This window comes from Ranitomeya variabilis, chromosome 4 (assembly GCF_051348905.1).
Source record: "Ranitomeya variabilis isolate aRanVar5 chromosome 4, aRanVar5.hap1, whole genome shotgun sequence".
Taxonomy (NCBI): domain Eukaryota; kingdom Metazoa; phylum Chordata; class Amphibia; order Anura; family Dendrobatidae; genus Ranitomeya; species Ranitomeya variabilis.
In genome coordinates, this window is record NC_135235.1 from 750,349,616 (window position 1) to 750,363,998 (window position 14,383).

Consider the following 14,383-nt stretch of genomic DNA (forward strand, 5'->3'; position numbering starts at 1 on the left):
AAGTGGCATCACGAACATTAACTTTATTCAATTTCCCTTTTACATGGGCGCCCAGGGCCACGGACCGGGTCGCCACCGTGACATCCCCCTGTGAATACCGAACCCTGTACCGGGTACCCCACGGCGCTGGCGGGCGTTGCACTTGGACATCACAGGAGTGGTGGAGACCCCTGGGGGAGGCAGCGGAGGAACACGGAACACAGGTCTAGGTCCCATGACTCCGACATCAAAGGAGTGGTGGAGACTCATGGGGATGGCGGTGAAAAAACACGGGTCGTAGGTCTCAGAACTTGGACTTCACAGGAGTAGTGGAGACCCCTGGGGGTGACTATGAAGGAACAGGGGTCCCAGGAGTTGGACATCACAGGAGTTGTGGAGTCACCTAGGGTCTGCTGTGGAGAAACACGGGTGCTAGGTCCCAGGACTCGGACATCACAGGAGTGGTGGAGACCCCTGTGGGAGGCGTTGGAGGTACAACGGACCTAGGTTCCAGAACTCGGACATCACAGGAGTGGTGTAGACTCCTGGGGGTGACTATGGAGGAACACGGGTCATAGGTCTCAGGATGTGGACATCATGGAGTGGTGGAGACCCATGGGGGTGACTTTGGATGAACACGGGTCATAGGTCCCAGGAATCGGACATCACAAAAGTGTTGGATACCCCTGGGGACGGTGATTGAGGAACACGGGTTCTAGGTCCCAGGACTCGGACATCACAGGAGTGGTGGAGACCCCTGGTGGCAGCTATGGAGGAACACGGGTCATAGGTCCCAGGACTCAGACATCACAGGAGTGGTAGAGACTCTTGGGGAAGGCAGTGAAGGAAGACGGGTCCTAGGTCCCAGGACTCGGATATCACAGTAGTGGTGGAGATCCTTGTTGGTGGCTATGAAGCAACACTGGTCCTAGGTCCCAGGACTCGGACATCACAGGACTGGTGGAGACCCCTGGTGGCAGTTATGGAGAAACACGGGTCATAGGTCCCAGGACTCGGACATCACAGGAGTGGTGGAGACCCTTGGGGAGGTGGTGGAGGAACACGGGTTGTAGGTCCCAGGACTTGGACATGACAGGAGTGGGGAAGACCCCTGGAGGAGGCAAAGGAGGAACACAGGTCCTAGGTCCCAGGATTCGGACATCACAGGAGTGGTGGAGACTCCTGGTGGCGGCTATGGAGGAACACAGGTCATAAGTCCCAGGACTCGTACATCACAGGAGTGGTGGAAACACCTGGGGAGGTGGTGGAGGAACACGGGTTGTAGGTCCCAGGATTCAGACTTCACAGGAGTGGTGGAGACCCCAGGGGGCAGGCAAAGGAGGAACACTGGTCCTAGATCCCAGGAGTCGGACATCACAGGAGTGGTGGAGGTCCGTGGGGGAGGCAGTGGAGAAACACGGGTCCTAGGTCCCAGGACTCGGACATCAAAGGAGTGGTGGAGATCCCTGGTGGCGGCTATTGAGGAACACGGGACATAGGTTCCAGGACTCGGACTTCACAGGAGTGGTGGAGACCCCTGGGGGAGGCGGTGTAGTTACATGGGTCCTAGGTTCCAGGACTCGAACATCAAAGGAGTGGTGGAGATCCCTGGTGGCGGCTATTGAGGAACACGGGACATAGGTACCAGGACTCGGACTTCACAGGAGTGGTGGAGACCCCTGGGGGAGGCGGTGTATTTACATGGGTCTTAGGTCCCAGGACTCGGACATCAAAGGAGTGGTGGAGACCCCTGGTGGCGGCTATTGAGGAACACGGGACATAGGTTCCAGGACTTGGACTTCACAGGAGTGGTGGAGACCCCTGGGGGAGGCGGTGTAGTTACATGGGTCCTAGGTTCCAGGACTCGAACATCAAAGGAGTGGTGGAGATCCCTGGTGGCGGCTATTGAGGAACACGGGACATAGGTTCCAGGACTCGGACTTCACAGGAGTGGTGGAGACCCCTGGGGGAGGCGGTGTATTTACATGGGTCGTAGGTCCCAGGACTTGGACATCAAAGGAGTGGTGGAGACCCCTGGTGGCGGCTATTGAGGAACACGGGACATAGGTTCCAGGACTCGGACTTCACAGGAGTGGTGGAGACCCCTGGGGGAGGCGGTGTAGTTGCATGGGTCTTAGGTCCCAGGACTCGGACTTCACAGGAGTGGTGGAGACCCCTGGGGGAGGCGGTGTATTTACATGGGTCGTAGGTCCCAGGACTCGGACATCAAAGGAGTGGTGGAGACCCCTGGTGGCGGCTATTGAGGAACACGGGACATAGGTTCCAGGACTCGGACTTCACAGGAGTGGTGGAGACCCCTGGGGGAGGCGGTGTAGTTGCATGGGTCTTAGGTCCCAGGACTCGGACTTCACAGGAGTGGTGGAGACCCCTGGGGGAGGCGGTGTATTTACATGGGTCGTAGGTCCCAGGACTCGGACATCAAAGGAGTGGTGGAGACCCCTGGTGGCGGCTATTGAGGAACACGGGACATAGGTTCCAGGACTCGGACTTCACAGGAGTGGTGGAGACCCCTGGGGGAGGCGGTGTAGTTGCATGGGTCTTAGGTCCCAGGACTCGGACTTCACAGGAGTGGTGGAGACCCCTGGGGGAGGCGGTGTATTTACATGGGTCGTAGGTCCCAGGACTCGGACATCAAAGGAGTGGTGGAGACCCCTGGTGGCGGCTATTGAGGAACACGGGACATAGGTTCCAGGACTCGGACTTCACAGGAGTGGTGGAGACCCCTGGGGGAGGCGGTGTAGGTCCTAGGTCCCAGGACTCGGACGCTCCACTCCGCTTGGGCTTGTGCCTTATATGAGAGCAGATCACCAGCTTTGTGCACTGGGGTCTGCAGGAACCTTCCATCACGTCCTATTACATGTCAGTCATGATGACAGGGGTCTGCACTGACATGTCTGCTCAGGGGTCCGTGTATACACAGCGATCAGAGCCTCTGCGGACCCCCGGGGTCACGTTCTCTAACACAACTGCTTTTTAATAGAATCCAGAGGAAATCTTAAATGTCAGCCTGCCGGAGCGAGGAGCAGACGTCATCTGGTGTCACCCTCATGTGCAGCGCCGGCAGGGGCCACGGGCAGAAGACCACCTGACATGACTTAGTAGGGGTCGCACTGAATAATGGGGGTCCTACAAGTGTGCAACACTATGTGTGCCTGGATGATAGTGGGAGTGATTAAGTAACCAAAGCTTGATCTCCTAATTGTGCCCAGTAATTCCAGCTTCTCCATGATTAAGAGGGGTCCTCTGCCCAGAACCAGTATGATGGGGGGGTCTCACCTACTTTCAGATATCTAACCAATTCCTGCCTGCATAACATCGCACACTACATCAGAGACTCCCCGAACAGCAGTATAACCCCCACCAGACATCAGTATAACCCCCACCAGATGCTGCCCCCCACATTAGTATAATCCCCACCAGATGCTGCCCCCCACATTAGTATAACCCCCACCAGATGCTGCCCCCAAAACATCAGTATAACACCTATCAGAGATCAGTATAACCCCCACCAGACATCAGTATAACCCCCACCAGACATCAGTATAACCCCCACCAGATGCTGTCCCCCAAACATCAGTATATCCCCCATCGGACATCAGTATAACCCCCATCATCCTCACTCTTTCTTGCAGACAATGGTGGGGGCTTTCCTTGCTCTATTCGCTCATCAGCGACTTCTCTATTTCTTTCCAGCAATGAATGGGTTAAAGAGGGAGGAGGAGGAAGCAATGGGTGTCTGACTCCTAATCTGCCAGGTTTCACTTACTGTCATTAATATTTAACCAGCCCCTTATACTACATAATTGTACCCCCTATAGTCTCTGTAAAAGACTGGGAGCACAGTTAGAGGGTGCAAAGTTAGAGGGAGTACAGTCAAGGGGTGCAAATTCAGAGGGTGCAAAGTTAGAGGGTGCACAGTAAGAGGGAGTAGAGTACAGTCATGGAAAGCACACTCAAGGGGCACAGACAGTAGGAGCACAGTCAGGGGGTCCACATCCAGGAGAGCACATTGGGGGGTGCACACTGAGGGGACCACATTGGGGGGGTTACACATCCAGGGGAGTACATTGGGGGGTTACACATCCAGGGGAGCACATTGGGGGGTTACACATCCAGGGGTGCACATTGGGGGGTTACACATCCAGGGGTGCACATTGGGGGGTTAGACATCCAGGGGAGCACATTGGGGGGTTACACATCCAGGGGTGCACATTGGGGGGAACACATCCAGGGGTGCACATTGGGGGGTTACACATCCAGGGGTGCACATTGGGGGGTTAGACATCCAGGGGAGCACATTGGGGGGTTACACATCCAGGGGTGCACATTGGGGGGTTAGACATCCAGGGGAGCACATTGGGGGGTTACACATCCAGGGGTGCACATTGGGGGGTTACACATCCAGGGGAGCACATTGGGGGGTTAGACATCCAGGGGAGCACATTGGGGGGAACACATCCAGGGGTGCACATTGGGGGGTTACACATCCAGGGGTGCACATTGGGGGGTTACACATCCAGGGGTGCACATTGGGGGGTTAGACATCCAGGGGAGCACATTGGGGGGTTACACATCCAGGGGTGCACATTGGGGGGTTACACATCCAGGGGAGCACATTGGGGGGTTAGACATCCAGGGGAGCACATTGGGGGGAACACATCCAGGGGTGCACATTGGGGGGTTAGACATCCAGGGGAGCACATTGGGGGGTTACACATCCAGGGGAGCACATTGGGGGGGAACACATCCAGGGGTGCACATTGGGGGGAACACATCCAGGGGTGCACATTGGGGGGTTACACATCCAGGGGTGCACATTGGGGGGTTACACATCCAGGGGTGCACATTGGGGGGTTACACATCCAGGGGAGCACATTGGGGGGTTACACATCCAGGGGTGCACATTGGGGGGTTAGACATCCAGGGGTGCACATTGGGGGGTTACACATCCAGGGGTGCACATTGGGGGGAACACATCCAGGGGAGCACATTGGGGGGTTACACATCCAGGGGAGCACATTGGGGGGTTACACATCCAGGGGTGCACATTGGGGGGTTACACATCCAGGGGTGCACATTGGGGGGTTACACATCCAGGGGTGCACATTGGGAGGTTACACATCCAGGGGAGCACATTGGGGGGTTACACATCCAGGGGAGCACATTGGGGGGAACACATCCAGGGGAGCACATTGGGGGGTTACACATCCAGGGGAGCACATTGGGGGGTTACACATCCAGGGGTGCACATTGGGGGGTTACACATCCAGGGGAGCACATTGGGGGGTTACACATCCAGGGGTGCACATTGGGGGGAACACATCCAGGGGTGCACATTGAGGGGAACACATTGGGGGTTACACATCCAGGGGAGCACGCTGAGGGGAGCACATTGGGGGGAGTACACTGAGGAGTGCACATTGGGGGAGCACACTGGGGGGTGCACATTGGGGGGAGCACACTGAGGGGAGCACATTGGGGGGAGCACACTGAGGGGAGCACATTGGGGGAGCACATTGGGGGGAGCACACTGGGGGGAGCACACTGGGGGGTGCACATTGGGGTGCCCTGTACCCTCCCCAGCATCCTCTGACCACACATGGAGCTGCTCTGCCATCATCAGTGCCATCATGTAACATTGGAGGGGGGCTTGTTGTTTTCGTCTCTTGTTCTCCCTGGGGGTCTCGGGCAGTCAGAGCCCCACATGCCAGTGTGCAGAGCCCTCGCTGATTGGTGGTGGGGGCAGGAGGAGGGTCCTGGTGGGAGATGGGAGCCCCGCGCCCTGATCGGTGACATTAGGGGGCTCCTTCCTTCCCGGAGCACCGCGCACCTGTGCTCCGCTGCCCGCTGCTCCGCTGCTCCCCGCCGCCGGGAGTCCTTTGTCTGCAGCCTCTCCCACCCTGCGCGGGGCATGAGGCGCCATGGCGTGGTGTGACCGCGGGGTGCAGGTGCTGCTCACCACTGTCGGGGCTTTCGCAGCCTTCAGCCTTATGACCATCGCCATCGGGACGGACTACTGGCTGTACTCCCGGGCGCACATCTGCAACGGGACCAACGTGACCACGGAAGACCCCCAGAGCCAAGCCAAGAAGACCAAGGGGGACCTCACCCACTCCGGGCTGTGGCGGGTCTGCTGCATAGAGGGTGAGTGCGGCAGACACCAGAGAGCAGCAGCAGCAGCGCGCCGTGCGGAGCCGTGTGTGGGGGCCCGGGGACCAGCCTCAGGTGGACGGAGGAATACTGAGGGCCACGGGATCCACAGTGGGGATGGAGCTCTCAGGTGGGGTGTGAAGACTTCTGCACAGTCCAGTAATTGCACAGACACTCAGACAGTAATGTAGGCGTGGAGGAGGGGTGAGGACAGACAGGTAAGTGCTCCACAGGACACAGCGTCACACAGCACCACAGGACACAGAACACAACACCACACAGCGCCACAGGACACAGAACACAACACCACACAGCACCACGGGACACAGAACACAACACCACACAGCGCCACAGGACACCACAGGACACAGCGCCACACAGCACCACACAGCGCCACAGGACACAGAACACAACACCACACAGCGCCACAGGACACAGAACACAACACCACACAGCGCCACAGGAAACAGAACACAACACCACACAGCGCCACAGGACACCACAGGACACAGCGTCACACAGCTCCACAGGACACCACAGGACACAGCGTCACACAGCTCCACAGGACACAGCGCCACACAGCTCCACAGGACACCACAGGACACAGCGTCACAGGACACCACAGGACACAGCGCCACTGGACACCACACAGCACCACAGGACACATAACACAACACCACACAGCGCCACAGGACACCACAGGACACAGCGTCACAGGACACCACAGGACACAGCGTCACACAGCTCCACAGGACACAGCGTCACACAGCTCCACAGGACACCACAGGACACAGCGTCACACAGCACCACAGGACACAGCGTCACACAGCTCCACAGGACACCACAGGACACAGCGCCACACAGCTCCACAGGACACAGCGCCACACAGCTCCACAGGACACCACAGGACACAGCGTCACACAGCTCCACAGAACACAGCGCCATACAGCGCCACAGGACACCACAGGACACAGCGCCACAGGACACAGAACACAACACCACACAGCGCCACAGGACACAGCGTCACACAGCTCCACAGGACACAGCGTCACACAGCTCCACAGGACACCACAGGACACAGCGTCACACAGCTCCACAGGACACAGCGCCACACAGCGCCACAGGACACCACAGGACACAGCGCCACACAGCTCCACAGGACACAGCGTCACACAGCTCCACAGGACACCACAGGACACAGCGTCACACAGCACCACAGGACACAGAACACAACACCACACAGCTCCACAGGACACAGCGTCACACAGCTCCACAGGACACAGCGTCACACAGCTCCACAGGACACAGCGTCACACAGCTCCACAGGACACAGTGTCACACAGCACCACAGGACACAGCGTCACACAGCTCCACAGGACACAGAACACAACACCACACAGCGCCACAGGACAGCGTCACACAGCTCCACAGGACACAGCGTCACACAGCTCCACAGGACAGCGTCACACAGCTCCACAGAACACAGCGTCACACAGCTCCACAGGACACAGCGTCACACAGCTCCACAGGACACAGCACCACAGGACACAGCGTCACACAGCTCCACAGGACACAGAACACAACACCACACAGCGCCACAGGACACCACACAGCGCCACAGGACACAGCGTCACACAGCTCCACAGGACACAGCGTCACACAGCTCCACAGGACACAGCGCCACACAGCGCCACAGGACACAGCGTCACACAGCTCCACAGTGCCACAGGACACAGCGTCACACATTTCCACAGGACACAGCGCCACAGGACACAGAACACAACACCACACAGCTCCACAGGACACAGCGTCACACAGCTCCACAGGACACAGCGTCACACAGCTCCACAGGACACAGCGTCACACAGCTCCACAGGACACAGCGTCACACAGCTCCACAGGACACAGCGTCACACAGGACACCACAGGACACAGCGTCACACAGCACCACAGGACACCACAGGACACAGCGTCACACAGCTCCACAGGACACCACAGGACACAGCGTCACACAGCTCCACAGGACACCACAGGACACAGCGTCACACAGCACCACAGGACACAGCGTCACACAGCGCCACAGGACACAGAACACAACACCACTCCACAGGACACAGAACACAACACCACACAGCTCCACAGGACACAGCGTCACACAGCTCCACAGGACACAGCATCACACAGCTCCACAGGACACAGCGTCACACAGCTCCACAGGACACAGCGTCACACAGCACCACAGGACACAGCGTCACATAGCTCCACAGGACACCACACAGCTCCACAGGACACAGAACACAACACCACACAGCTCCACAGGACGCCACAGGACACAGAACACAACACCACACAGCGCCACAGGACATAGCGCCACAGGACCATGCTCCACAGGACACAGCACCACACAACGCCATGCTCCACAGGACACAACACCACACAACGCCATGCTCCACGGGACACAGCGCCACAGGACACAGAACACAACACCACACAGCGCCACAGGACACAGCATCACAGGACACAGCGCCACGGGACACAGCGTCACACAGCGCCACGCTCCACAGCACCGCACTTCACACAACACCACACTCCACAGCAGCACGCTCCACAGCACCACGCTCCTCAGAACACAACACCACAGCGCCACGCTCCACAGAACATAGCGCCACAGGACACAGCATCATGCTCCACAGAACACCACACAGCACCACACTCCATACCACACAGTGCCACGCTCCACAGAACACAACACCACACAGCGCCACGCTCCACAGAACAGCACCACGCTCCACTGCACACAGCGCCGCGCTCCACACAGTGCCACGCTCCACATCACACACCACCACGCTCCACAGAACACACCACACAGTGCCACGCTCCACAGAACACCACACAGCGCCACGCTCAACACCACAGAGTGCCACGCTCCACAGAACACAACACCACACAGCGCCACGCTCCACAGGACATATCGCCACAGGGCACAGAGCCACGCTCCACAGAACACAACACCACACAGCGCCACGCTCCACAGAACAGCACCACGCTCCACTGCACACAGCGCCGCGCTCCACACAGTGCCACGCTCCACATCACACACCACCACGCTCCACAGAACACACCACACAGTGCCACGCTCCACAGAACACCACACAGCGCCACGCTCAACACCACAGAGTGCCACGCTCCACAGAACACAACACCACACAGCGCCACGCTCCACAGGACATATCGCCACAGGGCACAGAGCCACGCTCCACAGAACACAACACCACACAGCGCCACGCTCCACAGAACAGCACCACGCTCCACTGCACACAGCGCCGCGCTCCACACAGTGCCACGCTCCACATCACACACCACCACGCTCCACAGAACACACCACACAGTGCCACGCTCCACAGAACACCACACAGCGCCACGCTCAACACCACAGAGTGCCACGCTCCACAGAACACAACACCACACAGCGCCACGCTCCACAGGACATATCGCCACAGGGCACAGAGCCACGCTCCACAGAACACACAGCACCATGCTCCACACCACACAGTGCCACGCTCCACAGAACACACCACACAGCGCCACGCTCCACACCATACAGCGCCACACCACACAGCACCACGCTCCGCAGCACACAGCGCCACGCTCCACACAGTGCCACACTCCACACGCTCCACAGAACACAACACCACACAGCGCTACGCTCCACAGAACACCACACAGCGCCACGCTCAACACTACACAGCACCACGCTCCACAGCACCACGCTCCACAGAACACAACACAGCACCATGGCACACAGCACCACGCTCCACACCACACAGTGCCACGCTCCACAGTACCACACTCCACAGAAAACAACACCACACAGCGCCACACCACACAGCACCATGCTCCACACCACACAGCACCACGCTCCACATCACACAGCGCCACGCTCCACATCACACAGCGCCACACTCCACAGAACACAACACCACACAGCACCATGCTCCACAGCACCACGCTCCACACCATACAGCACCACACTCCACAGCACACAGCATAAGGGTATGTGTCCACGTTCAGGATTGCATCAGGATTTGGTCAGGATTTTTCATCAGTATTTGTAGCCAAAACCAGGAGTGGTACAATTAGAGGAAAAGTATAATAGAAGCATATGCACCACTTTTGCATTTATTACCCACTCCTGGTTTTGGCTTACAAATACTGATGAAAAATCCTGACAAAATCCTGATGCAATCCTGAACGTGGACACATACCCTTACACTGCACAGCACACAGTGCCATGCTCCACACCATACAGCACCACGCTCCACAGCACACAGCATCACACAGCACACAGCGCCATGCTCCACACCATACAGCACCACGCTCCACAGCGTCACACTGCACAGCACACAGTTCCACGCTCCACACCACATTCCACAACACAGAGTGCCACACTCCATACCATATTCCACAACACACAGCGCCACGCTCCACACCAAACTCCACAGGGCCATGCTTCACACCCCACAGTGCCACACTCCACACAGCGCTATGCTCCACAGCAGACAGCGCCACGCTCCACACCACACAGCGCCATGCTCCACACTACACTCCACACCACACAGCGTCACGCTCCACACCACACAGCCCACAACACAGCTCCACGCTACCCAGCACATAGCACCACTCTCCACAGCACACAGCTCCACACCACACAGTGCCACCGGATACAGCATCATGCTCCACAGCATGGAGCGCCACAGTCTACACCACACAGTTCCACACTCCACAGCACACAGTGTCACACTCCAAATCGTGCAGTGCCACACTCCACACCACACAGTGCAATTCTCCACATCACACTGTACCACGCTCCCACATCACACTGTACCACGCTCCCACATCACACTGTACCACGCTCCACATCACACTGTACCACGCTCCACATCACACTGTACCACGCTCCACATCACACAGTGCCACAGGACCCTTAGGGTACCGTCACACAGTGGCATTTTTATCGCTACGACGGCACGATTTGTGACGTTGTAGCGATATCGTTACGATCTCGCAGTGTCTGACACGCTACTGCGATCAGACACCCAGCTGAGAATCGTACGTCGTAGCAGATCGTTTGAAACTTTCTTTCGTCGCTGGATCTCCCGCTGTCATCGCTGGATCGTTGTGTGTGACAGCGATCCAGCGATGCGTTCGCTGGTAACCAGGGTAAACATCGGGTTACTAAGCGCAGGGCCGCGTAAAAGTAAAAAAAAACAAACAGTACATACTGACCATCTGATGTCCGTCAGGTCCCTTGCCGTCTGCTTCCCGCTCTGTCTGTCTGCCGGCCGGAAAGTGAGAGCAGATCACAGCGGTGACGTCACTGCTGCGCTCTGCTCTCACTGTACGGCTGCACTCAGTCAGAGCAGGAAGCAGACTGCAAGGGACCTGACGGACATCAGATGGTCAGTATGTACTGTTTGTTTTTTTTTACTTTTACGCGGCCCTGCGCTTAGTAACCCGATGTTTACCCTGGTTACCAGCGAACCTCGGCATCGTTGGTCGCTGGAGAGCGGTCTGTGTGACAGCTCCCCAGCGACCACACAACGACTTACCAACGATCACGGCCAGGTCGTATCGCAGGTCGTGATCGTTGGTAAATCGTATAGTGAGACGGTACCCTTAGTGTTTCCCCCACCTCTGACGGGTCAGGTAACAAGCTCTGGCCACTACTTCTACCAATATTATTACTCTCACACACAAAAAATCTACAAAAGTAAAAGAGTGGCGTACTTTAATGACATAATAGGGGGCAATATCAGAGCTAGATGCAGGAATCACCCATTGTTTCCCACCTGTTTACACAACACCAGGGACTCAGCGACATTCACCCCTGGCCTCCTACACATGACTTTTGGATATGGGACGGACCCCCACTCCATTGTAACACAACCATAGCTGCAGTAAACCTAGGCACTAGAATAAATACACAAAACACATTATTTTGGTTGTCAAAATGGCCACAACTTTATTTAAATCACAGGATTAAAACAACCACAGTAGGGGTCAGGTGACGTGCTAGTACATTGGTATTCACAAGTACTGCGATACCCCCAGCTGTCTGACATACAGCACCAGGACAGACAGCCATAAAGGGGCGGCACCAGGACAGACAGCCATAAAGGGGCGGCACCAGGACAGACAGTCATAAAGGGGCAGCACCAGGACAGACAGTCATAAAGGGGCAGCACCAGGACAGACAGTCATAAAGGGGCAGCACCAGGACAGACAGCCATAAAGGGGCAGCACCAGGACAGACAGTCATAAAGGGGCGGCACCAGGACAGACAGTCATAAAGGGGCGGCACCAGGACAGACAGCCATAAAGGGGTGGCACCAGGACAGACAGCCATAAAGGGGCGGCACCAGGACAAACAGTCATAAAGGGGCAGCACCAGGACAGACAGTCATAAAGGGGCAGCACCAGGACAAACAGTCATAAAGGGGCAGCACCAGGACAGACAGCCATAAAGGGGCAGCACCAGGACAGACAGCCATAAAGGGGCAGCACCAGGACAGACAGCCATAAAGGGGCGGCACCAGGACAGACAGTCATAAAGGGGCGGCACCAGGACAGACAGTCATAAAGGGGCGGCACCAGGACAGACAGTCATAAAGGGGCAGCACCAGGACAGACAGTCATAAAGGGGCAGCACCAGGACAGACAGCCATAAAGGGGCAGCACCAGGACAGACAGCCATAAAGGGGCGGCACCAGGACAGACAGTCATAAAGGGGCGGCACCAGGACAGACAGCCATAAAGGGGCGGCACCAGGACAGACAGCCATAAAGGGGCGGCACCAGGACAGACAGCCATAAAGGGGCGGCACCAGGACAGACAGCCATAAAGGGGCAGCACCAGGACAGACAGCCATAAAGGGGCGGCACCAGGACAGACAGCCATAAAGGGGCGGCACCAGGACAGACAGCCATAAAGGGGCGGCACCAGGACAGACAGCCATAAAGGGGCGGCACCAGGACAGACAGCCATAAAGGGGCGGCACCAGGACAGACAGCCATAAAGGGGCGGCACCAGGACAGACAGCCATAAAGGGGCGGCACCAGGACAGACAGTCATAAAGGGGCGGCACCAGGACAGACAGTCATAAAGGGGCAGCACCAGGACAGACAGTCATAAAGGGGCAGCACCAGGACAGACAGTCATAAAGGGGCGGCACCAGGACAGACAGCCATAAAGGGGCGGCACCAGGACAGACAGCCATAAAGGGGCAGCACCAGGACAGACAGTCATAAAGAGGCAGCACCAGGACAGACAGTCATAAAGGGGCAGCACCAGGACAGACAGCCATAAAGGGGCAGCACCAGGACAGACAGTCATAAAGGGGCAGCACCAGGACAGACAGCCATAAAGGGGCGGCACCAGGACAGACAGCCATAAAGGGGCGGCACCAGGACAGACAGCCATAAAGGGGCAGCACCAGGACAGACAGTCATAAAGGGGCAGCACCAGGACAGACAGTCATAAAGGGGCAGCACCAGGACAGACAGTCATAAAGGGGCAGCACCAGGACAGACAGTCATAAAGGGGCAGCACCAGGACAGACAGTCATAAAGGGGCAGCACCAGGACAGACAGCCATAAAGGGGCAGCACCAGGACAGACAGCCATAAAGGGGCGGCACCAGGACAGACAGCCATAAAGGGGCGGCACCAGGACAGACAGCCATAAAGGGGCGGCACCAGGACAGACAGCCATAAAGGGGCGGCACCAGGACAGACAGTCATAAAGGGGCGGCACCAGGACAGACAGCCATAAAGGGGCAGCACCAGGACAGACAGTCATAAAGGGGCAGCACCAGGACAGACAGTCATAAAGGGGCAGCACCAGGACAGACAGTCATAAAGGGGCAGCACCAGGACAGACAGTCATAAAGGGGCAGCACCAGGACAGACAGTCATAAAGGGGCAGCACCAGGACAGACAGTCATAAAGGGGCAGCACCAGGACAGACAGCCATAAAGGGGCAGCACCAGGACAGACAGTCATAAAGGGGCAGCACCAGGACAGACAGTCATAAAGGGGCAGCACCAGGACAGACAGCCATAAAGGGGCAGCACCAGGACAGACAGCCATAAAGGGGCAGCACCAGGACAGACAGCCATAAAGGGGCAGCACCAGGACAGACAGCCATAAAGGGGCAGCACCAGGACAGACAGTCAT

The 14,383-nt window shown here is 57.5% G+C and overlaps 1 protein-coding gene across 1 annotated transcript in view; it reads left to right on the forward strand.

Moving 5' to 3' along the window:
* The first annotated feature begins 5,806 nt into the window (after positions 1 to 5,806).
* CACNG4 (calcium voltage-gated channel auxiliary subunit gamma 4) overlaps positions 5,807 to 14,383 on the forward strand; it is a 34,914-nt gene continuing 26,337 nt past the window's right edge. The window contains exon 1 of the mRNA XM_077257841.1: positions 5,807 to 6,144. Coding sequence (XP_077113956.1) covers positions 5,922 to 6,144 — 223 coding nt within the window. The 5' untranslated portion in view covers positions 5,807 to 5,921. The remainder of the gene's footprint in view (positions 6,145 to 14,383) is intronic.